The sequence below is a fragment of the Chionomys nivalis genome, chromosome 3 (assembly GCF_950005125.1).
Source record: "Chionomys nivalis chromosome 3, mChiNiv1.1, whole genome shotgun sequence".
Taxonomy (NCBI): Eukaryota; Metazoa; Chordata; class Mammalia; order Rodentia; family Cricetidae; genus Chionomys; species Chionomys nivalis.
Genome location: NC_080088.1, coordinates 7,106,109 through 7,133,652, shown reverse-complemented (window position 1 = coordinate 7,133,652; position 27,544 = coordinate 7,106,109). Strand labels below are relative to the sequence as shown.

The 27,544-nt window shown below is 48.8% G+C and overlaps 1 protein-coding gene across 2 annotated transcripts; it reads left to right on the top strand.

The window, feature by feature from the left end:
- The first annotated feature begins 1,869 nt into the window (after positions 1 to 1,869).
- Positions 1,870 to 27,213, top strand: Ifnar1 (interferon alpha and beta receptor subunit 1). Of its 2 annotated transcripts, XM_057765685.1 has the most exons (12): positions 1,870 to 2,035; positions 6,644 to 6,767; positions 12,056 to 12,234; positions 13,863 to 14,017; positions 14,110 to 14,251; positions 14,971 to 15,085; positions 17,254 to 17,453; positions 17,679 to 17,818; positions 20,431 to 20,578; positions 21,614 to 21,753; positions 23,479 to 23,699; positions 23,738 to 27,213. In XM_057765685.1, the coding sequence occupies exons 1-12, from the start codon at positions 1,963 to 1,965 to the stop codon at positions 23,892 to 23,894; spliced, it is 1,794 nt and encodes a 597-aa protein (XP_057621668.1). In that variant the 5' UTR covers positions 1,870 to 1,962; the 3' UTR covers positions 23,895 to 27,213. The 2 variants fall into 2 exon arrangements, with proteins under 2 accessions (XP_057621668.1, XP_057621667.1); XM_057765684.1 differs by having other exon boundaries at positions 23,479 to 27,212.
- Positions 27,214 to 27,544: the final 331 nt, after the last annotated feature.

The window sequence follows — 27,544 nt, the reverse complement described above, 5'->3', positions numbered from 1 at the left end:
TATTCTCTCTGCCCCAGCAGCCCCACCTATCCCTCTCCTGCCTAGGTATTGGCTGTTCAGTTTTTTAATTAGACCAATCAGGAGCCTTACAAGGTGAACCAAATGCAACAAATCTTTACATAATTAAACACACATCCTTACAACATTAAACACATGCAGCATAAACAAACGTAACACACCTTTACACGGCTAAGGTAATATTCTGGAGTATTAACAAACGTAACACATCTTTGCCCAGTTAAAATGATATTCCACAACATGAATGGACTTAGAATACATAATTAAGCAAGGCCACCATCTTGGGAGGAAAATGTTCTCCTTCATTTGTGGGTCCTAGCCTATGGCTACATGTGTCTAAGTAAACATGTACATGAGGGCATAACATGTTATAGAACAAGAATAAGTAGTTTATGACAGCTAACAGGCTTATCAGGAGTTCACACGTACACTTTGTGAAACACAAGTCTTTAGTTGGGCATTGGCTACATATGATTTCATGAAGGGCTGTTGATCTTACTGTGAGACCCGAATTTTAGATTATGTTTTGATTGACTATTTTTGTTGTTGTTGTTGTTGTTAATGTGCATTGATGTCTGTCTGTATGCATGTCTGTGTGAGGGTGTCAGATCCCCTGGAACTGTTACAGACAGCTGCGAGCTGCCATGTGGGTGCTGGGAATTGTACAAGGGTCCCCAGGAAGAGCAGTCAGTGCTTCCAACCGCTGAGTCATCTCTCCAGCCCCTCATTGACTATCCTTCTAGAATGTAGTTCTAAATACTATTGAATATAGTGTACTTGAGTCTTTGAACAGGAATTCTAGCTATCCAGATTATAGAGGCAAAGTTTGTACCAACTATGTTTAAAGTATTATTTTCAAAGCCCGGAAACTACTTGGGAATACTGATTTGTTCTTTAATTTCAAAGGTCAGAAATATGAAAACACAGAAAATTTCTTGGTATTTGGGGATTGTTTTTTTCCCCACTGTAATAATTCTATATTGTATCATTGCTGATAGATAAGCATGCTTTTAAAAAATGACTTAAACAACAAATAAATAAAAATCTCTTTAGGAGGTAGTTATGGAAAACAGTTAAGGGATTAGAGAGATGTCTAAGAGCACACAGTAGAGGACCGGAATTCGGATACAAGGACCCAGGACCGACAAGGTAGCTCCTAAGATGGGTAACTCCGGTGCCAGGGTATCTGGCATGTTCTACTGGCCTCCATCGGTACCAGGCATGCACATAGGTATAACGCACATATATACACTCAGGCAAAACACTCATACACGAAAAACCAACCTAAAAACTATTTTTAGGAAAAGGATTCAAATGATGTGTAATTCAAAATCCACCAAACCATCGCATGAATCCCAGTGGGATTTCAATCAAAGAATCAAGCGTAAAAATCGTGTGCAGTTGAGATAGTAAATGTGTGACCCGTGCCTTCCCGCTCCCAGGGTCCTCGGATCCCGGGCGTCCGGGGATGCCCACACCAGGCTGCAAGCCCGTGCACCGTCCCCGGATGAGAAAACACCCCATAGCCTCCACACCAGCTCCACCCCAGGGCAAAAACAGGAAGCTGAGAAGCTAGGGGTGGGGAGTGGAGGGGGTCGGGGGATGTTGGCGGAAGGATCTGCGCAGGCGTACTGGCTGCACCCCGCGTTTCCCCCTGAGATAATTATCATAGTCGGTCTTCACGGAAGTGAGAGTGGGGCGTGACAGGGTGTCTGCGATCAGAGGTCACGAGTTGAAGGCTAGACCGCCCGGGACTTTCCTAGCGGCTTGCTCCCGGAGAGGGCGAGGCGTCGCGGAGGGGCGGGGCTTATCGGAAGGGGCGGGGCGTCGGGGAAGGGGTGGGGCGTCGCGGAGAGGGCCGCGCTGCTCTGGGATCCTCTCCGACTCCACAGCGCCGCTGGAGGAGGCCGGGGATGCGAGCCACTGGTCTGGCCTCCCGACACCATGCTCGCTCTCCTGGGCTCGGCGGCCCTGGTGCTGGTGGCCGGGGCGCCTTGGGTGCTGCCTGCAGCCGCAGGTGAGCCGAGGGGCCTGGGCGAGGGCTGGGCGGCAGGGAGGGAGAACCCTGGGCGGCTGGCCTTGGCTGCTAGCTGGGCGTGGGTGGCCCGAGTCCCCGCGCGCTGACCCCGTCACCCTCCCGAAGGAAGCGGCGCCTGCGCCCCTGATCAGCCTGGGGACGTTGTCCTGGGCCCAAACCTCGGGCCGGATGGCGGTGGGAGACCAGACAGCCGCAGAAACTCGCTCTACCAGCCTAGCGCGGTTTGTCCCGGCCGCAGCGATGAGTGAGATGAGAGTCGCCTTAACGGGCCAGCCGAGGTTGCAGCAGGCTACCAAAACAATAACAAGCAAGCCAGGAAACCGCCGGGCTAGTTTGTTGCATCAGGAGAGCGGTGACTTCTCTATGGGGGATAGACAAGAGCGATCTTTTCATAGTGGCCTAAGCACCCCGAGGAAGACAGCCCGGCATGCTAGCCAGGACTCCTGGGGTTTTGTGAGGCTGCTAGTAAGTCCCGATTCCTCTTAGAAATCGGTACACCTGGGAGGTACGGGACACACCAAGTCTCACCCTGCAGATAGCACCCAGTCCTGGAAATTCGTGCAAGTGGTCCGATGCAGCCCCAGGTGATGTTTTGAAGCCCTTGGTCTTGGAAAGCTTCACGATCGTGTTTACTTCAGTATAAAAGGGAACCCCTCCCTATTTTCATGTAAAATGGACATTGAGGAGGGTGTACATTAAAAAAATAACTTTAGCCAGTTGTCCCAGCACTGGAGAGACTGAGGCGGGGTTGAGGTGAGAGGGTAATGGTGAGGATGTGTCTCAGAAGAACTGACCTCAAACTGGACTAAAGCATAATTTACAGGAGCATTTCCTGGACTCGCCGCTAAGTCTTTTAAAGGGGTAAACTAAACTTTCAGCACTTGCCATTCCACAGATGAGGAAACTGAGGCACTGAGACATTAATTAGCTCACCTAACACTGTGGACCAGTTACTGACTGAATCGAAAATCGTACCTTGTGAGTCCATTCCTGGGAGCCTTGTGGCTTAACTACGCTGGGCTGTTGTTTTGATATGTGCACAGTGTGCTGCTATGTGCTCCTGAAGCGGGAGGTCAGAGGTCACTGTCAGGTGCTGTGCTCTGGTGCTGTCCACCTTTTCTGGACAGGGTCTCTGAACGTGGAGCTGGATAATATATTGGCCACTCATCAAGCGCCAGGCACCCTCCTGCTGGGTCCTGGGATGACTGGCGCCTGCTGCCACACCCAGCTGGAGGCGAACTCAGGTCCTTGTGTGTAGCGCGAATTCTGATTGGTCTTTATAATAAAAACCCGGAGTCAGATATTAGGGGGTGAAAGCTGAAAGATCAGAGAAGCTGAGCAGCAGCCACTAGGTCTTACCTCTACAATGCTCAGAAGGAAATGGGTACCCCATCTCTACAAGTCCTTAGACTAAATGCTATGAACTCCTCTCTCCTCCCGCTGTTATATTCCCCTCTCTGCCCAGCCATATCCCTGTCTGTCTCCACCTCCCTAGAGCTGGCATCAGAGGCATGCGTGTGTTTCCCAAGTACTGGGATGAAAGGTGTGAGCCACCACAGCCTGGCTCTGCTTCTCTTTTAGACTGATCTTGTGTAGTCCAGGATGGCCTTGAACTCTCAGAGATCCCTCCGCCTCTGCCTCCTGAGTGCTGGGATTAAAACTGTGTGCCCCTAGTGCCTTGCCTCTATGGCTCACGAGTGGCTTGCTCTGATCTTCAAGCAAGCTTTATTTGTTAGATCACAAATAAATTATCACTACACTCATGCTTGCATAGCCAGCAGGTTTGTCAGCTGAGCCTTCCCTGCACTCTTATGTTTGGATTTATTAAGACAGACTCTCACTATGAAGCCTGGCTGGCTTTGAGCTTGAACGCTCTTGCCTCTGCTGCTTGAGGACTGGGATTACTGGCATGTGCTACCGCGCCACGCCAGAGCTGGGTTGTTTTGAGATGGGTCTCACTGTATGGCCTTGGCAGAACTGGAACTCATAGAGATCAACCTACCTCTGCCTCTAGAGTGCTGGGATTAAAAGTGTGCACTACCACACCCAGCCAGAGCTATTTTCTTAAAATATTTCAAATAAAATAGTGACTATTCATTTACATGTTAAAGGTCTCCTTCCTAGTTCTCTTTCTGTTAATCCTCTCTTCCCCCTAAAGGGATAATAATGTTGAAAAATAAGTGAATTATTACTCTAAATTTGAGATTGTAATGTTGGTCCTTAGACCAAATGTCAAAAAAAAAATTAATTAAATTAAATCATGCTTTGTATCCTAGTAAGGGCCATCTCAGACTTTACACCAAGAAAATTGTTCAACATGTTAATGAAATCTTAGTGCATAAATGTATGGCTGTATGTCTTTATATTTACATCACACTTTAGAAAATAGTACACCCTACTGGCCTTCAAGATGAACATCAAAGGCTGGAGACAACTGAAATTATAAGCAAATGAATGCTCCTATATAAATTTTATATGCTGGACCAGCAATATGGCCAGGCAGGAAAAGGCACCTACCCCCAAGCCTGAGGACCTGAGTTCAGGCCCCACCCACATGGGAGAGAGAGAGCACGTGCTCCAGAAGTTGTCCTCAGACCTCCACATGCTTGCTTTGGCATGAACGTACCCACACACAGACACATACACAATTGAGAAATGGTATGCTCCATGCTGAGGGGAGGCTGACTATTGTTACCGACACCAAAAAAATCTGTGACAACAGAATCCAGTTAACTCTCATTGCCAAATCTCCATTTGTTGGGGCGCACCATACAGCACGGGTCGGCTGAAGAGAGGCACTCCAAGATGGAATGTTAAGGCCTCTTCTGAGGGACTGAACCCCGAACAGCCGTAGGAAGGCGTGTTTACTGATGGTTACGCAAAGTATTTCATCATACCAAGGTCCCTAACCTAATTTTTCGCGTCTTCCTAAAGGAGAGCATCGCACGCCCCAGGACTCCAGACCTTTCTTATAAGGTCATGGTACTCCTGAAACCTCAGCTGTTCATCTTATATCCGCCAGGTTCAGTGACTCTGCTGAGTTCCTACACCATCCATTCTCTTAGGAGTTGGTCACCCAAGTACCAAAATACCTCTACCATTGGGCTCTTTCAGTTAGCACTAGGAAGATGCATCCTCCCTGGCTATACCTCATCAAATCTCCACTTCCTCTCGGGCTTACATTCATTTTGATTAAAATATTATGAACTGGGGTCTAGAGAGATGACTCAGCAGTTTAGAACATTGGCTGTTCTTTCAGAGGACTCAGGTTCAGTTCCCAGCACCCATGTGGTGGCATTCAAACACCTGTGTGTAACTCCAGGTCTAGGTAGACCTGATGCCTTTTCTGACCAGACAAGGACATGGTGTACATGCAGGCAAAGTACTCCTACATATAAATATGAAAACAAATATTATGAACAGAATATTATAACTGCTACAAGTGATATTGGATCCTTTGTTAATCTTATATGCCCAGTTACTGCTCTTCCTGCACAGAATCTGTAAATTCCAACAAATGGGATGGGGCCCAAGTTAAGAAGATAAGGATAGCAGGATAGATGCAGGTAGGGATGAAGTTCAAAGGCTCTGATGGGGTCCTGGAAATGTAGTTCCTAGCATATGCCAGACCACGACTTTAATCCCCAACACTGAGAAAGTAAATACTGAGAGTGGAGAGACTTGATAGATATCTCCCCCCAACAGGTAAAAAGAAAAAAGAATCAGAAAATGTTTTCTCCAGTATCTCCTCATGTAATCTAACTGTAATCTGTAAACTTCTGGGTTAGAAGCGTGTCAGGATAGGATATGATAGCCTTGCGGCAGACGTTTTCAAAATAGGAAATAACAGTGGAACCAGATATGAAAAGATTAAAAATTACAGCCTAGGAACTGGAGTCCATACCCTCTCATGTACCACCACTCCCATTTCCTCACTCTTTCAAATTCATGGTCTCTTTTCCTGTAACTGTGTGTGTGTGTTCGTACGTATTCCTAAATGTGTAATTAACAACCTTCTTAATCTGTATAATGTTTCCTACATATGTGTTTTCAGGCTGACCATTTGATACTGGACATCCAATGATTGACGTGCTTTTTCTGACAGAGACTATTTCTCCTGCTCACTGCATTCCCAGTTGCCCGTACTTCTTCGTTTGTTTCTCTAGGACAGAGGCCTCCTGAGCTTTTCCCTTCCACAGTAGCATGTCTGATGGTGACGTGCTCAGCTAGGTCATGTTAGGCAGTCATGCTGGGGAGCTGTCATGGATGTAGCCTCTGGCATTTCTAGGTCAATTCCATGACTTCACTAGGCCTGGGCAGCTGACGAAGTTTCCAGTGCCAGGAAGGGTTTCTGTCTTGTTAAGCAAATCTGAAGTTCAGTTGCTAAAGCCATTGGTGACCACCAGTGTGTGTGTGCCACTATTGCACCCAGAGGGTTAGTGTACATGCTGGTGTGATGGTAGCTCTTAGACATCACAGCTTAAAAAAAAAAAATGAAATGAATGCAGTCATGTTATTGATGTGAATAATAACAATTTATAAAATATTTTATATAAATAATCATTTTGTTGTTTGTTGGCTTTCTAGGTGGGGAAGATCTGGAACCTCCTGGGGATATAGACGTCTATATTATAGATGACAGCTTTACCCTAAAGTGGAGCAGCAATGAAGAGTCAGTGAACAATGTGACTTTCTCAGCAGAATATCAAACGTAGGTGACTAACTGGCCTGCTGGAATGATACGGGGGCATTTTTGCAATTGTTTTGTTGTTGTGTTTTGTTTTTTTTGTTTTGTTTTTCGAGACTGGGTTTCTCTGTAGCTTTGGAGCCTGTCCTGGAACTCTCTGTAGACCAGGCTAGCCTCAAACTCACAGAGATCTGCCCGCCTCTGCCTCCCAAGTGCTGGGATTAAAGGCGTGCGCCACCACTGCCTGGCTCCATGATTTCTTTTTAATGTGGGAAGCATTCATTTCCATCATAGAGATTCTACTTCCCATCACATTTGTGACTATCTCAGTGGAGGCTGAGCTGAGCTGAAGGGCTGGTGAGATGGCTCAGTGGGCAGAAGTGCATGCTGCCAAGCTTGAGAGACTAAGTGGATTTCCAGGACCTGCGTGGAAAGAAAGAACCAGTTCCTGCAAGTTGTCCTCTGACCCCCACTCATGTGCCGTGGTGTGTTTGCACAGACACCCACGCACGCACAAACAATAAAGAAGACGTTTCTTGAGGTCTGTGGTTGAGAGTAGTACACAGCCTCTCCCATCCCTTCTCTGCATCCATGTCACATACTCACTAAATGTGTTATGGGGTCTGAACTGTCTTGACATGTGCAGAGACCCCGGAAGGCAGGCTGGGTCCTGGAACAGCCTCTCACAGCCTTCTGCAGTCAGTTTCCTTTCATTGCTGTCATACACAAAGGTTCCACTTTTTAAAAATTAGACTAATTTATGTGCATGACTATTTTGCCTGTGTGTGTGTGTGTGCCATGTGCATGCCTGGTGCCTGTGGAGGCCAGAAGAGAGCCCTGGACTCCCAGGAACTGTAGTTAGGGAAGGTTGTGAACCATGTGGGTGCTGGCGACCTAACAGGTCCTCTGCGAGAGCAGTAAGTGCTGCTACCCACTGAGCCGTCTCTCCAGCCCTAGATTTTTAGATACAGTTCATGTGCATGAGTGTTTCAGACCCTGCATTTCCATAGACTGAATGCTTTCGTCAGTGCCTCTTTCTCAGCACTGACTTTCTGCCTCCCATTTGCCAGGGCGATCAACAGAGGGCCTCTAAGGCAGGCCTAAGGAGGGCCCAGCTCAGGAGGTGCTGCCCTCCATCTCCTGCTCGGTGTGGGGTCCCCGACTGCACCCCTTTGTCCTTGTGTAGGATGGAGTCAGCAGTGAAGGAAGGTGTCAGGACCCCAGTGCTTCCCCCACCACTGCACTGTGTTTCCATGTGACCCAGAGATTCCTAGCTGTGTCTGTGTGCACAGGCACGTGTATCTCTAGCGGGTTTTCCGTACATTCCGTTTTGAGTTTTGATACCATTTGTTCTTTACCTTAGGTTGGGTTCTTCACCCAGCAGCTGGCTTAGGTGTAGTGGGGATCTTCCCAGACGCCTTTAAAGTTACCCATAAGAAAGAGCAGACGGCCAGAGTCTCACGCAAACACTATTATCCCAGACCCAGTTCACGGTCATCTGTGCCCTCTGTCCTGGCAGGTGCATCGTCCTGACCCTGTAGCGCTGCTGGCCTTGCAAGCAGTCCCCTTGCAGAGACCTGCACACTAACAGCAGTGGGGCAGAGTTGTGCAGACTGAGTCTGCCCTCCGCTGCTGTCAGTGTCTGCGTTGTCCCCGTGGTGTTAATGGAGGTGACAGCGGTGACAGCGGTGACAGTGAGTAATTTATCATCCTAGTCAGGGCATTCTGAGAGTGAAAGGAAGTGTGGTTCTAAAGGAGCTGTCCAGGTACTCCGGGAAGGAGGAGGAGTTTAGCTCTAAAGTCTGTCTGAGCACAGAGTGAGTGGTTTTATATAAAGTACTCTGTGGTGCTGGGGAGATGCCTCAGCAGTTTGGGGCACCTACTGCTCTCCTGGGGACCCGTCGCCAGGTCACGCCGCTCACAACCGTCTGTACCTCCAGCTCAGGCGATGTCTGTGGGTCCTGTATTCTCACGTACATATACCCACATACTTAAATAAAAAAATGTTTTAAATAAAATAAAAATAATTTATTTAAGCAAAACCTGACGTGCCCAGAGGGTGATGGGAGTGGTGAGCTGGGGTGTGAGCAGACCTGGCCTACTCCGTATCTACTGTGTGTTCCTCACCGTGTGGACAGGCAGCACTGATGATAGACGGAACAAGTGAGTCATTCAGTCTCTGCATCTAGAACACACACTGCCTAAACATCACTGTCACTGTGTCTCAAATGACCTGTCTGCGGGCAGAGTGGCTCATGCCTAGGATCCCAGCACTCAGGGGGCAGAGGTTGGAGGATAGCAATGACAGGCGATCCTGGGCTATGCTGTGTGTTCCGAGCCACCCTGGAATACCGAGGGAGACACTGTCTCTAGGGAAACCAATCAGAAAGACTGTGATCTACATCATGTGTGATAGTCACTCTGTATTTAACAGATATTGGAAGCCTGTTATGTCACGTACTTTCCTGAATGCCTCCGTGGTCAGGAGCGATAAAGGACATGAAGTTACTTCTTGAGACTAAACTTAGGAATGAGTCTTATATCGGTTAAATAGCCACGTTTCAAATTGTATTCTGCTGTAGCTGTGAGTATGAGAAAGTGTTTTTTAAGAAAATATGAAACTCGCTCCCACTGTAAGGAGCTCCCTTGAATGCAGTAGCCATGCACTGACAGATGAGCTCCATCTCCAGGAACACGGAAGGACACAGATAACAAAACGTGGTGGGTTAAGAGGACAGTGGGGCGAGTTTCCTATTCACGCTGTCAGTCATTGTCAGTCACGCTAAGCTCGGTGTTGCACGCACTAGGCCAACACTGACCACTGAGAAACACCCCTCACCACATTTTTTATTATTTAATTTTTCTTATTTTTGTTTGTTTGTTTAGATGTTTATTTGTGGAGTCTTACTATATAGCCTAGAATGATTTCAAACTTACTGTGTAGCCCAGGCTGGCATCAAAGGTTCAATCCCCCTGTCTCAGCCTTCCCAGTGCTGGGATTCTAAGCATGGATCACCATCCCCAGCCATGCCCCATTTTAAGACTATTAATACAAGTCACCTAAAATTATCTGACTGGACATTTCTGCTGGAATCCATTTGTTTACATTGACATACCAAGGTTTTGTTTCTGGTGTTGTAATAGAATTAAGGAGAATGGGGCCGGGGCGGTGGTGGCGCACGCCTTTAATCCCAGCACTTGGGAGGCAGAGGCAGGCGGATCTCTGTGAGTTCGAGACCAGCCTGGTCTACAAGAGCTAGTTCCAGGACAGGCTCCAAAACCACAGAGAAACCCTGTCTCGAAAAACCAAAAAAAAAAAAAAAAAAAAAAGAATTAAGGAGAATGGGGCTCTAGAAAGGGCTTGGCAGCTGTCTGGCCTTGCAGAGGACCCAACTCAGGTGCCCAGCACAGGGCAGACAGCTCACAACACCTAGAACCCCAGCTCTAGCTGTTCCCCACAATAACGTGCACGTGCCCACACATAGACACATGTGCACATAATTCTAGAAGAAGTCTTTGAAGAATTAAAGACCCCAGGAAACAGAGTGATTGGTTTGAGATTGGGCCAAGGAAATCATGCCACACAGTACTGAGTCTATCCTAGGATAGGCCATCTGTTTGTCGAGGGTCAGAAGGCAGTCCTCATCTGTAAAGGGAGGACCACACTTCTTTTCCCAGCCACCCAGACCCAAATAATCACACAGAAACGATATTAATTACAACACTGCTTGGCCAGTGGCTCAGGCGTATTCTAGCTAGCTCTTGCATCTTAAATTAACCCATTTCTATTAGTCTGTGTATTGCCACGTGGCCATGGCATTACTTCATTTTCTACATGTCTTGTTTCCTCGGTGACTGCCTGGCATCTGTTTGCCTCTGCCTACTCTCTCTATATCTCTGTTTGGATTTTCCTCCTGGCTTTACTCTACTAAGCCATTGGCCAAAACAGCTTCTTTATTAACCAGTAGTAATAAAACATAGCCATAGCATATGGAAGAGAATCCCACATTGATTATCAGACCAATTACCATAAGGAAGTTGAAGTCCAGAGACCCAGAAGTCACACCGCTGTCCTAGGCCGACCACATCTGCTCTGTCCAGAGACACAGGTCCAGAAGTCACACAGCTGTCCTAGGCCAGCCACATCTGCTCTGTCCAGAGACACAGGTCCAGAAGTCACACAGCTGTCTTAGGCCGGCCACATCTACTCTGTCCAGAGACACAGGTCCAGAAGTCACACCGCTGTCCTAGGCCAGCCACATCTGCTCTGTCCAGAGACACAGGTCCAGAAGTCACACCGCTGTCCTAGGCCGACCACATCTGCTCTGTCCAGAGACACAGGTCCAGAAGTCACACAGCTGTCTTAGGCCGGCCACATCTACTCTGTCCAGAGACACAGGTCCAGAAGTCACACCGCTGTCCTAGGCCGGCCACATCTGCTCTGTCTCATGGATCTTTTGTTTCTGGTTCCTTGAAATGCTGATGTAACCACTCAGAGAATTGACGTGAAAACCTTGTTAAAGATTGACCAAATGGCCAGGTGATGGTGGCATTCTGGAGGCAGAGGCAGAGAGATCTCCAGGTCTGAGGCCAGCCTGGTCTACAGAGTGAGTTCCAGGACAGCCAAGGCTACATAGAAAAACCTGTCTCAAAAAACAGCAATAACAAAAATTAAATATCTGACTTATTCCATGTAGTGACGTAGCTCATATGTATCAAAAAGGTATCAAAGGGTAACCAGGTAAATGTTAGCAGGACATTATCCTAAAGGAAATACTGTTTTAAGTATAATTTCCATTTTATTTTTCCCAGATGTTTTTCTTCCGTCGTTATGAAGCCACCTCTTTGGTGGACTTTGATGGACTTTGGTGGAGGTCATAGGGCAGCAGCAAGAGGCTTGTGTCCAGGCTTCCCAAGTAGATCCGACCACCTCGCTCTGTGGCTCAGCTCACGTAGTAACCCAGTGTGGGAAGCTGGAAAGCACATGACCTTTGAAATGACCTTTGAAGGCATCTGCTTTAGAAACGTCCCTGTCCCTGACGGCAGCAGCCTCTGCTGTTCCAAATGACAAGCTTCTTAGTGGGCTTGTCCTCGGGCACCTCCTGGGCGCACTTTGCCCGTGACCTTTTTCTACAGCTGTTGTTAATTTGTTGGTATTGTTTCTGACCCTTCCCTTCCGCTCACATGCTCGGCACACGGTGACGCCCAGCATGGGAAGTAAGTTCTTAAGCGAACTACGACGGTGCATAGGACATGTGTCTGCAGCTTCTGTGTGGACGTGAGCTCACTCAGTCTTTTTTCTCAATTAAAAGAGAAGAGATGGAGAACTGGTTAAAGATGCCCGAGTGTCAACACATTACGGGGACCGAATGCAAATTCCCTTTACCAGATGCAGATATTTTCAACTACATGAAGTTTCGTGTGAGCGCTGAGAAAGGAAAGTGCACTTCTTCGTGGACTGAGGTCGAGCCATTCATTCCATTTCAGAGAGGTGAGAAAGCATCGCTGGTCGCCTCGTTCCCTAGTAAATGTCACCAGAGAAGTTCTCGGCCTAGTGCTGCTCCTTCCCGCTAAGGTCCGTTTTTCCTGGTGTTGGTGGCTCTCTGGGTGTGGTCACCAGGAGCCTTTTCGGAGTCCCTAAAGTCAGTGCTCCCTAGTAATCCAGAGATTTTATTGCCTCATTCATTTTGATATTTTGATGGTCTGTATAAAGAGAATTTTGAAAGGATGCTAGACACACGGCAAGAACTTACTGGCTGCGGATGTGGGTCTGTGTTGGTTAGTTCACAGGGTAATGAGATGTTTTTAATGTAGGTTTTTAAAAATCATGCCTTTAAGTTCTTGGTTTTGGAAATTACTTTTGTAACAATGTGTCTGATAATTTTATCTTTGTGAATTCACATTTTGTAATTTTGTCTACTTTCATGGGCAGTATGCTGAGTGTCAGAGTCCATAGCCAGTGTAAACAAATCTTCAACAGCTTCCGTGATTTCTATGGCAGCACAAAGAGATCTAGAGACCAGAATTCAAGACGCACTGCCCTGTCCCCGTCTTAAGGCCTGGCGTGTGTCCACTGTCATTTCCTCCCATTTCCTTCTCATCGCTGTCTGTTCACTTCCATGCTTCTCACCTGTTGTCACCTCTGCAGATGGCAGCGGCCACCTCTTCTCACGGGTGCACTCCCGGTCCTCAGGCTGGGTGCGTCTGAGCGCAGCGTGCACAGGGCTCCAGTCCCTCGAAGCTCTCTCCCGGCTCCCCCGGGAACTGCTCGCTCCTGAGTCTCCTGGTGTCCTGTTGTCCTCTCTAGGAGATGCCAAGCGTGGGCTGCAGCTGGCCTAAGTCATTGGACCTGCTTTTGACTCCCAGCTTTCCATTCCCTGCCCCGTGCTCCCTCTGAGCATTAGACTGGTGTCCCCTTCTCCATCCAGTGTCTGCCCAGATGGCAAAGCCGTCTCACAGTGAAAATAGTCAAGCACAGCTCTCAGTCACTCACAGCCCTTCCTGCAGCCCTCACCATCTCAGGGAATGACATCGGTTGGTAATTTGCTCAACCCTAGATTCATTTTGATCCTTTTCTACATTTTATACCTCACAAATGTCACGTGAGGATGTCTGAAACATCCCTTTTTGCCTTTTTACCGAGGCCCTTGTCGTCTTCTCTTGATTTCTTTCTGACCTTGCTGCTTCCTATTCCTTGGCCAGGCTGATCATTCCAGAACCTGAATGGGATTTGGCTCTTGGCCATCCTCAGCCCCCAGTGTCTTCTTAAATTGTTACCACTTCCTTCTGCACGGCTTCCAACCACGTGTCTGACTCCTCCTGAGCCCTCTCACGCACTCTGGGACCTGGGCTGCCGTTCTGCCATCTGCACAGCTCGGTGCTTTGTTCCGGCTTCTGCTCGGAGGTTTCGGAGTGGCTGACTTTCCTGTTTGTGCCCTTCCTGCTCTTCACATGTTTGTCTGCAGCACCTGCGTGCAGACCTTGGTTTAGGGTTGTTCTTGCCGTGTCCTCCCAAAGCGTCAGACCCATGAAGGCTGTCCTCTCTCTTACCTCCAGGCAGATGCTTGTCGTGAACATTTTAGAGGGGTCTCTGAAGTCCTGTAATTGTTCTGTCAACAGCTCACATTGGCCCCCCGGGAGTACGTTTGGAAGCTGAAGACAAAGCTATATTAGTCCACATCTCTCAACCCGGAGAAGGTGGAAAGATGTGGGCAGCCGAAAATTTCAACTTCAGATACCAGATAGTGTTCTGGCAGAAGTCTTCAGGTGTGACTGTAAGTGTCTCTTTTGACCCCTATTTCATGTGAGAGAGAAGGCGCTGAGTGAATTCTAAAATTTGACTCTTTATTTTTTATCTTTTTTGTAGCAAAATGTTACAACTACGTATTGCATAGAAAAGATTTTAAAACTGTCACCAGAGACTACTTACTGTTTAAAAGTTGAAGCGACACATCTGTTCCTCCGGAAGCAGAGCAATTTCAGTGAGGTGCAGTGTATAAACACCACAAGTAAGTGTGAACTCTTGACCTTAGGTCAGTAACCCACTACGGACAACATGGAATTTGCACATCTTACATGACGGAGTTTAATGAAGGTTTAATAATTATTAAAACAGAGCATTGGGTAGAGGTGTGTGATTGAACACTTGTCCAGCACACGCACACAGAAGGAAGGGAGGGTAATAGCACTTACAGAATCAAGTCATTTACTTAGTAATTTTTGTCTCAATAATAATAAAAATTAATTCTACTTAAAAGTTAAAATTTTATAGTATCATAAATGCTTTTTCACTTGCCTGCAATCCCTCATGCAGTTGCTAACAGAATAGTTGGTATCCAAAGCCTCTACAGACGAAATGTCCGCAGTGCTAACACTGCCAAGCTTGCCAGAAATTAGGTCAGGGGTGGGAACTGGGCTTGTTCATGGTTTTAACTGTAAATTTAGTATGTTTTGTCTCTTAAAATCAGACAGGATAAATACAGTTCTGTCGCACTAGTTTAAAGGCTGGAGAGATGGCTCCGAGGTTAAGAGCCCTGGCTGCTCTTCCAGAGGTCCTGAGTTCAATTCTCAGCAACCACATGGTGGCTCACAGCCATTTATAGTGAGATCTGGTGCCCTCTTCTGGTGTACATACTTACATGCAGGCAGAACATAATTTTTTTTAATTTTTTTTAAAAAAAAAGTGTTATTAAAAAAATGTATGTTTAATGGATTCTTTGACTTCTAGAGGCAAATAGATTGCCTGTGCCAGAAAACCTAGAAGTGGATGCCCAGGGTAAGAGCTATGTTCTCAGCTGGGACTACGCATCTCCAAACGTGAGCTTCAGAGCACAGTGGCTCCCGTAAGTCCCTTTCCTACCTGTTCTTTACCCAGTGTGCTTTGATGTCCATTCACGCTGCCTCTGTGTGCCACTGACCGCACTCAGAGTGACTGGCTGAGAGTGGATGAGGTGCTCTGGGAAGCCGTGAGTCTTATTATAGGTTCCCTTATTGTAGGTCTCAAGGGGACATGGTGGCCTGTGATAGAGCCCCATACACATCCCAGCAGATGCACACATCATACTCATTCACGAGTGTGCACACACTCGCCGGCTCACACACAAAGGAAAGAGAAGTTATGTTGCCAAGGAGGGTGGCTTCATCCGAAACCCGCCTTGGTCCTGCGGTTGTGGACAGAAGCCCTGTCTTGAAGCTGTAGAACTCAAGGCCACATCTCAGAGGCCATTAGGAGGGGACTGTGACCTCTACACTTGGGTTAAGGGTTCATCTCAAAGGTCATGTCCACAAAGGAGATGTGCCGTTCCTTTAACTCGGAATGGCGGATGGACCTTAAGCTAAATCTTCAGAAGCCCTCCTCCTGCCAAACAATGTAGCCTGACAGAAAAGCGAAGCAGCCACCGTCTTTTCAGCTCTTGCCCACACTGTGGAGGGGTTGTAGGAAGTGTGCGGTATGGGGGCAGAAGCCTTGAGGGTGTCCGAGAGGAGCAGAGCAGACAGTTGGATAAGGAGAAGTGACTTAAGAAAACAAAAAGACTTGGCACTGGCCGCCTATCTCAGAAATCTTTGGGCCATTGGCAATTTTGGGCTGTGAGGGGAGGTGGCCTGGGGTCTGTTTGGCTATATGTGGCCGGATTCTATGTGGGGCCCTGTGCTCAGGTGGCAGAATGCCTGAGGAAGCCACCTAGGAGGTTTGCAGTTCTGGCCTTCAGTTGAGATGCTTCGAGCTCTAGTGTCTTGGCCAGTAGATTTTCTTCTCCAGCCTCAGGGAGGGACTCCCCTTTGGTGGGAGGTGCTCTGTAAGGGACGCCATGGAAAAGTTGTGGCACTTTTGCGGGGGTGTTGTCCAGAAGGGAAACTCCCTATTTGTAGTGTTGGCAGGACTTTATGGCAGCTTGAAGTCTTTGAATGTGGACCTGGGAAGAAACGCATGCACATGCATGGCAAAGTAGTGTGGTTTAGCATGTGAGAGTCAGAAGTAGCTTCAAGAAAAGATAACTGGGCTTTCTTACTTGTGGTTACTATTGTGATGCATCACTGTGAGCAAAAGCAGTTGGAGAAGGAAAGGGTTTACGTAGCTCGCTCTTCCGTATCATAGTCCACCACGAGGGAAGTCAGGGCAGGAGCCCGGAAGCAGGAGCTGATGCCGAGGCCATGGAGGGGTGCTGCTTACTGGCTTGCTCCTCAGGGCTTTCCTATCAAACCTATGACCACCAGCCAGGGGTGTCCATACCCACAATGGGCTGGGGCTGCCCCCTCCCCCGTATATCAGTAACTAATAAAATACCCTACAGGCTTGCCTACTTATAGCCTGTGTATCCTGGAGGCCTCTGCTCAGTTGAGATTCCCTTCTCGCAGATGACTATAGCTTGTACCAAGTTCACATAAGACTAGCCAGCACATAAGACAAGGGATACTTTGAATATTTTTAGTAAGTTTTTATTTCTGAATTTTATATCAGCCTTTTAATAATAATTTGTTTAAAAGACATGTACTTGGAAGCGATGACTTAGCCGAGAAAGCGTTTACCATGCAAGCCCAAGCCGGAGTTGAGGTTCAGGTGTGGCAGCCCCTGGGAGTCAGATGGGGTTCTGGGGCAAGCTGGCTAGCTGGACCTTCCAGATCAGCACATTGCAATCTGGGTGAAATATTCTGCCTCAGGAAAGTGGAGAGCAACCAAGACACCCTGCATCAGTTTAAGGCCTACATAAACACACGCTGCCCCCCCCACACACGTGTACCTACACATACGCACTCACATGCACTCACACGCACACACGCACACAGAGGAACAGCTTGCACATTACCGAGAAGTCCGCGCACACTCTGGAGCATCCTCGGCTCTCCTTTGTTGGGACCAATGTCTCCTCCATTGTCCCACGAGTTTCCTAAATGGGGAAGCTGTCCCTGGGACCATAGCGCTGACTACAGTGTCTGACATATTGTAAATCCTCAGTATGTGTTTACTGAGAGTTCATGATTGACTTTAACCTTCTGTTCTGTTCTTTCAAAGGCACTTTAAAAAAAGTGTTCCCGGAGGAGGTTCAGATAAATGGAGACCAGTGCCTGCCTGTGCAAATGTCCAGACTCCACGCTGTGTCTTTCCTCAAAACACCACCCACACGAGAACGTTCTTCCTCCGGGTACAAGCCTCACATGGAAACAACACATCTTTCTGGTCTGAAGAGAAACTTATTGATTCCCAAAAATACGGTAAGCCATGTTTTTCTGAGACGACATCTGACACTATAGCCCAGGCTGGCTTCAAACTCATGGCTATTCTCCTGCCTGAGCTCCTGAGAGCTGAGGTTACAGGTGTGGTTCATGCATGCCTTACCTCAGTTTTTTCACTTGAGACTGTAATTTCCTCATTTAGTTTAAGTTTGTAAGAATTGTTCTAAGGTGTCTAATTCTTCGTTTTTCTGTACATCTTCCCAGCTGCCATTCGCCCTCCGACCGTTGCCATCACTCCCACTGGGGAGTCTCTGCTTGTCAATGTGAGCTGTCGGGACAGTTCCAGCAAGTGTCAGGGACTAACTTACGAAATAAGTTTTTGGGAAATCTCTTCAAACACTAAGGTAAAAGCCTACACAGTAAACTTTGTGACTTAAACCTCATAACTGTGGCTTGGGAAAGAAACCGGGCAGGGAGGGAGGGAGAGAGACTGAGACGTACGTCGTGGCTTTACGATGTGTGCGTGGGGGGTCGTGTAGACATTTATGACTGCGACTGTGTGCGGTAGAGTCGGTATCAGCTTTCCATGTTTCTGCAGGACAGTTATGGGCTGCCTGCATCTGAGTCCTACTTTGTTTGTGTGAGTGCATGTGTGCGTGTGTGTATGTGTGTGTGCATGTATGTGAGTGTGTGTGTGTGTAAGTATGTGAGTGAGTGAGCATGTGTGTGAGTACGTGTGTGCGCGTGTGTGTGAGCATGTGTGTGTGCGCTGTGTGAGCATGTGTGTGAGTGCATGTGTGTGTGCATGTGCATGTGTGTTAGTGACCATGTGTGTGAGTGCATGTCTGTGTGCGCTGTGTGAGCATGTGTGCTAGTGACCATGTGTGTGAGTGCATGTGTGTGTTCGTGTGTAGCAGGCTTTCTTGGACCACCAGCCCCTAAATCATGACAGGAGACTTATTATGAACTATGCATGCTCAGCCTTAGCTTCGGCTTGTTTCTAGCTAGCTTTTTTTTTTTTAACTTAACCCATTTCATTTCATCTGTGTGCTGCCCCAAGACTCATTTCCCTCGTCTGTGTACTGTCCATCCTGCTTCCTGTTTCCTCTGTGTCTGGACAGCTGACCCTAGGCTGCCTGGCCCCCCTTTTTCCTCTGCCCGCCAGCCCTGCCTATCCCTCCTCTGCCTAGCTATTGGCCATTCCGCCTTTTATTAGCTCAGTCAGGTGCCCTGGGCAGGCAAGGTGAGAGAGCCACACATCTCTACATAGTTCAGCAAATGCTGCATAAACAAATGCAACACATCTTTACCTAATTAAACAAATATTCTATCCCACAATATGCATGTGCGTGTGTGTGTGCACGCACATGTTTACAATTGCCTGTTTATTATGTGTGTATCCAAGGGCACATGTGAACTTCTAGGACAGGTTGTGGAAGTGATTCCACCTTATACCTCCCAGAGGTTAAACTGGTGATCAGGCTTCTCAGGAAGCCCTTTTACCCACTGGGCCCTCTTGCCAGCCCTCTAGTTTGCTCTTGAAATATAACTTGAGTCTATTGTTATGGCATTAGAACCATTTTACCATGATTCCCAGCACTGTCCTAAACTAAGGTTCCTTTATAAGAATGACATTTGTGCCTGGGAATTCCTTGTGGTGAAGCTGCCTTTACTTCAGTGGATACGGAACAATCACAGTTTCTACTGGGTGTCCGTAGCACTCCCTCAGAGGTATGTCAACCAAATATCTCCAGATGTTGTCACATGTCCTCAGCTGGCAGCTCAGTGGAGACAGAGAGCATTGTGAACCACGGGAGAGAAAGCCTCCAGAGGTCAGCGTAAGCTGTGTGAGAGCCCAGCTGGCACCCTTCTTACGGAGGAGTGACAGGGTGACTCCAGTGCTGCCCTGAGCCCGCCATTCGGCGGAGCCCGCAGACCATGCCCTGAGCCCGGGTGGAGTTCCAGTCAAAGAATCAAGCATAGCAGTCTGGGGCAGCTGAGACAGTAAATGTTGTCTCTTCATGATTAGGTTGGAATGTAAACAAATCCCAAAGCTCTGTCTGTTTCCCCTCCAGCTGTCTGCCTACGCTAACTGTAGCATCATTTAACTCCGAGAATTAGCCTCAGTGTCGCCAGTCCAGCAGACGTTATACTGAGCTTTTATGTAGGTCTGTTCTTCTCTGAAGCACTGGTAGCCCTAGCAACTCGATGTCCACAGGCGTTTGTCGGGTTTGAAATGAGGTGGCATCTGAAGCACCTGGCACAGACTCGGGCCACCTTAGTGGCTGTGCTGACCCACACAGCAGTTTGTTGTCCGACTTGTGTTAAGGTTTTATATGACCTGCCCCATCTTTTTTCCAAAAACAGTATTTGCAGTTAGTTTGCGCATCAGATACTGGTGAGCTCTGCTCACTGATGCTGAAGGCTGAGTGCACATGCGTAGAACAGAAGCCCAGGCATGCCTGATGGCATGGTGTGTGCCAGGAGGGATGTGTGTGCCACACAGTCTCTGGGACACAGAGGATGAGACTGGTGGACCAGGCCGTAGAGGGAACTACCCCAGCCAGTTTGTGTCCTAGTGTTGAAATGGCTTTGTTACCCAGCATGGTTGTAGCATTGGCTGACCAGTGCAAACAGCAATGACAGGTTCTCCCTCAAGGATCGGGAAATAAGGTCCCAGTGAGAGGACTTCACTAGGCAGTGCAGCTTGCGTGGTGATTTACTGGGGACAGCGGCCACTGGAGCCCTTACTCTTGACTGTCCCCACCGGTATGCGGCAGTGGCAGTTAGGATGAAATTGCCTGAGGGAGGCATCATATGCTTTTTTTGGCGACAGATTTTTAACTCTGATTTGGTTATAATGAGTAACTTAAAGCATTTATATTGCTTGGCTACATACCGGCTAGGTGTTTGGAAGAGACCAGTCATGAATAGAAAAGAAATCCAGAAAATGCATATTCCTTGTCAGATTTTATGAAGCGACTGAGTTTCATCACTGATTTTATTATTCTTATAGAGAAAAGTGGTGCAGAATGGCCCAGAGTTCACCATCATGAACCTGCAGCCGCTGACTGTGTACTGCGTGGAAGCGAGAGTGTACTCCTTTGCCTCGCGGCACAAGAGCAGCAACTTCAGTGACAGGGTGTGTGAGAAAACAAGGGCAGGTGAGCATCTTCTAGATGTTTCTAATGGAGCTCGGGCTGATAAAGTGCTGCATTGGGATTGGTGGAGAATTCCATCTTTGCTTCCAGTGGTAGAAAATGTCCTTCCTCAGCCACAGGAATTGAAAGTGAACCCAGCGAGTCTTCCAGGGCCAGGGACACTCTGTCTCCCAGTTCGTGTTTCCTGTCGCTCTGTTTCATTCAGCGCTCAGACAGTAACTGCTCGTCCTTGCTCACACAGCAATGCTCACACGGTTGTAGTGTGAGCTGCGGGCCTCTTCCCACAGCCCGGCTCATGGCTGCCTGGCTAGCTTATGCCCCAAAATAACGACACACAAACTGTATTCTTTTAAACACTGCTTGGCCCATTTCTGTTCATGTGTGTAGCACCCCAAGGTGCGCTTACCGGGAAGATTCTAGCCTACGTCCATCCTGGGTCAGAGCTTCATCACATCTGCTCTGGAGAGGAGAGCATGGCATCTGTCTCTCAGAGGAGCTGCCCTGCATCTGAGCTCACTTCCTCTTCCTCCCAGCATTCTATTCTGTTTACTCCACCCACCTATGTTTTAACCTATGAGGGCCAAGCAGTTTCTTTATTACTTAACCAATGAAATCAACAGATTGATATGACACTCCCACATCACACGGTGATAACCGCCTTCAGTCCTTGCTCGCTGACAGACAGCCAGATCACTCACTGGGAGTGCTCCCGTTTTCTGGTCTTTAATAACCTGTGCGAATGGACATTTTCGTGAAGGTTTTCACGTGTTCGGGCCTCATTCTCCTTTGTATTTTAGTTCCTGGAGGCAACTGGCTTAGCCACCGAACGCTGTGACTCTGCGGGTGCGGGGGACCCCAGCTGATAAGACCCACTCTGTTCGTATGGTTCTCCTCTTGATCGCAGGGTTGTTTCTCAGGGCGGTCGTCAAGTGTGACTGCCCACAGTGATGTGTTGAGTGCTCCCAAAGGTTCTCAGGGCACTCGTTCCTCTCCTCTGACTGTCTTATGTGCTTACGCGCACGTCCTCGTGTATTTCAGGAAATTCTCCTATAATCTGGGCCATGACTGGACTTGGCATTCTGTTTTTGTGTGCCCTGGTCTTTTATGCTGGAAAGAGCATCCTGAAAGACCTCAGCCATGTCTTTTCATCACCCAAGCCTCCCCCAAGTATCCATGAGGTAAGTGTCTCTTCTCGTCACCAGCTAGGAATTGGGAAGCAAGCATTTAGATTCAGCAGATGATCTGTCCAGAAAGTATTCCGGGCTGATGTGCTTCTTTTTTTCTTCAGAATTCTGGTGATGTTGGAAGCCTGGTATGATAGTGCATGCCTGTAAAACTCAGGAAGCTAAGACAGGAGGATTGCAATGAGTTTGAGGCCAGTGTGAGCTGAGTAGTCCGATTCTGTCTCCAAAAACAAGACAGGAGGTTTTCAGAAGCTCCAGGCCAGCTAGAGCTGCAGAGAGACCCCGGCACAAACCAAGCTGTCGTCAGCTTTCACCTCAGCACTTAGGAGGCAGGTCGATCTCTGAATTCAGGGTCATTCAGGGCCATACAGTGAAACCCTGTAGGAAGGAAGGAAGGGAGGGAGGGAGGGAGGGAGGGAGGGAGGGAGGGGGGGGGAGGGAGGGAGGGAGGGAGGGAGGGAGGGAGGGAAGGAAGGAAGGAAGGAAGGAAGGAAGGAAGGAAGGAAGGAAGGAAGGAAGGAAGGGAAAATGTTTAGAAACAATGGCTTACTGCGTACTTGCTGCATTCTGGTTCCAAATGAGTACGTGTAAGTGTGTAGCAACAAAAGTGAAAGTGGACAGCGGATAATAACAGAATCATCAGGTTGGCACTAACAGTATCCCCAAGAAATCACCAGAGAAGCCCTGATACCCTCACAGTCTTCCTGGAGTCAGGACAGGACGTTCTCTCCATGAGTGAGATTACTGACTTCCTGTTCCCAGCACAGCCACCTCATGCCAGGGCATGGACACTGGTGACCTTGGTGCCTTCTTGCTCTTCTCCTGTGTCCTTGTCACAGGGTGAGGGAGTAGCTTGCTGCACAACAGTCAGTCCTGTAGGACACTGGAGATGAGCGAGCATGTGCAAGGCTACCTTATTCCCATAATCAGCCGTCAGTGGCACCTGACCGTTTGCTAGAGAAACGTATGTTACAGTCGGAATAATGATTTGTCCCTGGGTTTGTCTTTCCGCTTCCTCTCTGTGTGGTTTTCCACATCGTATGAGAAACACTGTTACCCTGTTATCCATCTGTCTTCACCTGGTCCCCTGGGTGAAGTCAGGGTAAAACTGAAAGCACTGAGTGGCTCAGGACTCCTGTGAGGTTAGCACCTGCAGTCACAGCACTGAGTGAGGAAGGGGTCGTCCTAGACCCTGGGACCCAGAGGATGAGCCATTCGCTCAAGGCAGGGCAGGCCAGCCTTGAGAGGTCAGGCTTTGGATAAAGAGCTCCAGGGACCATTGCAAGTATGTACCAGGATTCCCCGGTGCCCGAGTTGTAACGATGCCCTCAGAGCTCAGCACCCAGCCTCCTGCGTGCTGGCCTTTTCAATCCCTCTTGGCGCTGGGCCAGTGGCTCCTTACCAGCCGGACCACCAGGAAGATGTTTACGTCTCCCTTGTGCTTTCGAGTGCCAGCAAGCTGGATGCTGCTCCCGCAAAATGTCCGTGATCCCATTGCCCGCCCCTGCCCCAGCCTTTGACAGCACAGTGTCTGTCTAAGCGTTCTCAGACTTGCCCAAAATATGTCGTACACGCATGGCTGGGTTTAGCTAATCCGTTGGAATGCACACGCCAAAAGGTAGGTCTGCTAACGTCGGGCATAGGAAAGCAAAGACATTAGAGCTAGAACATCAGTCTTTGTTTTAAACAACCTGTGTTCACTTCCTTCTTCGTCCTTAGCTTTTCTCTGAGCCGCCTTCGAAAAACCTTCTGCTTTTGACTCCCGAGGAGCACACCGAGAGGTGCTTCGTCATCGAGAGCGCAAACCTGGTTACTGTAGCAGAAGAAAACCATGCGCCTGAGGAAGATCACAGAAAGTACAGTTTCCAGACCAGCCAGGACTCGGGGAACTACTCTAACGAAGAGGAAGGTACCGGGAGTGAGAGCAGCCAAGGGCTCAGGCCATAGGACTGAGTCTGTCCGCAGTGGGCTCTTTCAGAGTTCCATGTGGGAAGGCCAAGGAACACGCCTTTGTCCTCTTGGGACTTGAGAGAGAAGGCGGCTGCTCCTTGGGAAAGGAGGAGCATCTGCAGAGCCCAGGCCTACAGATGTGGCAGCTCTCCACTGCTGATGTGGAGGGGCAGGGTCTGGAGTGATGGACCTTCGTCTGTGAGGAGACAGGCCTAACTGAAGGTGGCCGCCCATTTCTGCTGCCAGCTGACGTCCTGGGGTGCTGTCTTGTGCCACAGCGGTGGCCCATTGCTGCGTATGCCATCTGGTGTTCTCCCACTGTTCATTTTCTAGAAGAAATCCAGAACATTCGACTTTTTACTACTGCCGTAGCCCCTAAGGTGTCTCAAAGGTGCTATTGTCTGCACTGGCACTTCCTAACCCCTAACTTGCCACAGCAGTGGCGTCTGACTAGAACTCAGAAGGGGCTGAAGCAGTGGAGAGGGGAACTCTCCAAGCCGAGGAGTTGGCGTTACATAGTGGATAGGCAGTCTAGCGCTTGTAGGAGCAGAAGATGCCGGCAGCAGACGGAAGTGGAATCATTCCGGAAGGGGGAAGCTGGAGCACCATTGACAGCCCGTGCCGGCTTCTGTATGTAGCTTTTCTTTGTTCCTCTGTAAACCAGGCTGACCTCTCCTGTCCAGCAGTATTCAGGGACCCCGTCTCAGCATCCATGTAGCTAAAGAAACAGTGTCAACTACTAAGGTGAAGGAAGAGTTGATTGTGTACCGCCGTCTGCAGGTGCCTGTAACTAACTTTACGTTGCTGCTCATGAGTGCCTGGTGTAGGCAGGTCATCTAACGCTCCTTGTTGTGTTCCTTTCCCAGCGCCTACGAATGTATGAGTATTTACAGGTGTAGACACATGTGTGTACATGTGTGTATAAAGTACAGAGCCCAGCAGGCTATGATACTTCAGACAACTTTGTATTTCTCCTGGGCCCTGGGGGCAGGTGTTACCGAAGCCCCCCACCTCCAGTGTAGCCTCGTGTACCTGGCCTGATTGGTTCCTTCAGTGTCTGTCTCCCCTCTAGTGCAGAAGCTTCGCGCAGGGACCAAGTTCCCCGCTGTGCCCCAACCCCATCATAGTGCAGTACTCGGCACAGACGTCTTGTCCTTTTGTCTGTCTGTCTGAGGGTCTGCCGCTGCCATGGTTTCACAGAACAAACACTGGAGCCAGTACTCTGGGTTTGGGCTTCTGTGTGCCAGGGGTGCTGAGACGAAGCCCTCCAAAGACAGTCCCAGCAGCAGGACACTGCGGACGGTGTCCTGTGGGCAGCAGCCCTGCAGACGGTGCCCTCCAAAGACATTCCCAGCAGCAGGACACTGCGGACGGTGTCCTGTGGGCAGCAGCCCTGCACATGACGTCACGAGGTGAGCTGTGTAGGACTGTTGCCCTCTGGCTTCCTGGATCCGGACTGCTCACCCTTGCCAGTGTCTGTGTCACCTGTCCCTCCATCTCACATGTCCTGAGATCCCTTCTGCTTGGAGGGTGAACACAACTCATGTTTGTCAGTTTCCTTCCTCGCAGTGGAGGAAATAATAAATTTATCATCTTTATTCCTAAGTGTCCTTCCTGTTACTTAGTGATAGTGACAGACCCTTCATTACATCCAAAACTCACCCTGGGCAGTAGTGGCGCACAAGCACTCAAGAGGCAGGCGGATCTCTTGATTCCAGGCCAGCCTGGTCTACAGAGTGAGTCCCAGGACAGCCAGGACTACAGAGATATCCCAGCCCTCCCCTCTCCTCTGTGTCTGTGCTGCAGGTGAGCACACACTTGTGCATGAGTGTGAACGTGCAGGTGTCACAAGTGTGGAGGTCTGAGTGCGACTTGAGATAGTCTCCCTGTGGAGAGGAAGCTCAGGGTTCCGCCTGGGGTGGTTGAGCAGTGAGCTCTGGAGATCCGCCTGTCTGCCCCAGTGCTAGGGTTGAGCGTAAACAGCAAAGCCTGGCTTTTCTGTTAGGTGTTCGCGGTGCGCACCCAGTGCTCATGCCGACCAAGCCCTCGCCCAGTGAGCCGGCTCCCAGACCACTTTCCGCTTTTCTTACAGCTTTTCCTGGGCTTAGGATGATCACACAATTACCAGTCCTGAGGGCAGCATAAATACATGTGTGTGGGGGTGATGGACTGGTTGTATTAACAGGAGAACAGTATCTTCTCCAACTGGGAGAGCCCTGCAAGTCCTCGCCCCCGCCCCGCCCCCTCAGCCTGCGTCTGCGGAGGAAATTCTGCAAGGAGCTAATGATGAAAATGAAGAGGGACTTTGGCAGGGTTGATATCCTGGCTTTGATGGGGAGCGGCAAATTGGGAAGAGGAGGGGAGCTGAAAACACTGCCCCGTGGCTGCTAGCAGTTAGACATTACTTACTGTGAACACACACACACACACACACACACACCTGGCTCCATCCTGGAAGAAGAGGGGAGAGAGCAATTGTGTGCTCCTGACAGAAAGTGAAGACGTTGTTGTTGTTGTTACTGTACGCCCTTCCCAGTCTCATCGTGCTTGTTAGTATTCGAGGATCTGACTTACACAGAGACAGCTCTGGTTTTGGTATGCAGGTCCAGCATCCTCTGCGATCTTCCCAAGAACTGCTCCACGTTCGCATGTCGAAGTCAGCTGCAGTTTTGTGTAGTGTGCTTCCTGGAAAGAGCGTCCATAGCGTTGCACAGGACGTATTCTTCCAAGGTGGGCCGGGAAATAAAGATCCTTTTCTTCTCCCCGTCTTTTCACGGCTACTGTGGGAGACTTCAAAGCTGACTTTTGGCGGCGAGTGTAAATGCGTGGTCATGGAAAGTCCATGCATTGACAGCATTCGCCACTAGAGGGAGACAAGTCATCTGTTTGGGCCCAACTGGCTGCTATATAAGAAAAGGGTTGTTTATCCTCTGGTGTCTGTTGGTTTTTTTTCTTGTTTCTTGTTTGTTTGTTTGTGGACAGGGTTTTTCTGTAGGCCTATTTATTTGATTATTTTTTGTTTGTTTGTTTTGAGGCAGGGTTTCTCTGTAGGCCTGGTTGTCTTGGACCTCACTCTGTAGACCAGGCTGTCCTCAAACTCAGAGATCCACCTGCCTCTGCCTCCTGAGTGCTGGGATAAAGGAGTGAGCCACTACTGTCGTGTATTTGTTTCTTTGGTGGAGATGAGGTCTCATTGTGCAGTCCTGGCTGGCCCAGAATTGACTGTATGGACCATGCTAGTCTGGCACTCAGAGATCCTCCTAACCCTGAGTGCTAGGATTAAAGGCATGCCACACTAAGCCTTGCTTAGGAAAAAGATTCTTAAATGACCATCATGATTGAAGGCAGTAGGTACCATGCAAAGTTGCCAGATGTAGTAAATAAAAATAGAACACCTACCCAATTGAATTTCATTTAAATTTCATGTAAGTTTAGCCTAGATATGGGTGGGCTAGCCTTACCCTGAGCTCTGAATACACAGCATTTGGCCTGGATATGGGTGGGCTAGCCTTACCCTGAGCTCTGAATACACAGCATTTGGCCTGGATATGGATGGTCTAGCCTTACCCTGAGCTCTGAATACACAGCATTTGGTCTGGATATGGGTGGGCTAGCCTTACCCTGAGCTCTGAATACACAGCATTTGGCCTGGATATGGATGGTCTAGCCTTACCCTGAGCTCTGAATACACAGCATTTGGTCTGGATATGGGTGGGCTAGCCTTACCCTGAGCTCTGAATACACAGCATTTGGCCTGGATATGGATGGTCTAGCGTTACCCTGAGCTCTGAATACACAGCATTTGGTCTGGATATGGGTGGGCTAGCCTTACCCT

Excerpts from the sequence above, each read along its gene's own strand:
- Ifnar1 (XM_057765685.1), top strand. The coding sequence starts at position 1,963 with ATGCTCGCTCTCCTGGGCTCGGCGGCCCTGGTGCTGGTGGCCGGGGCG. Across the intron at positions 2,036-6,643 it reads GGTGCTGCCTGCAGCCGCAG|GTGGGGAAGATCTGGAACCT; the intron begins GTGAGCCGAGGG and ends TTGGCTTTCTAG. Across the intron at positions 21,754-23,478 it reads CTCCCCCAAGTATCCATGAG|CTTTTCTCTGAGCCGCCTTC; the intron begins GTAAGTGTCTCT and ends CTTCGTCCTTAG.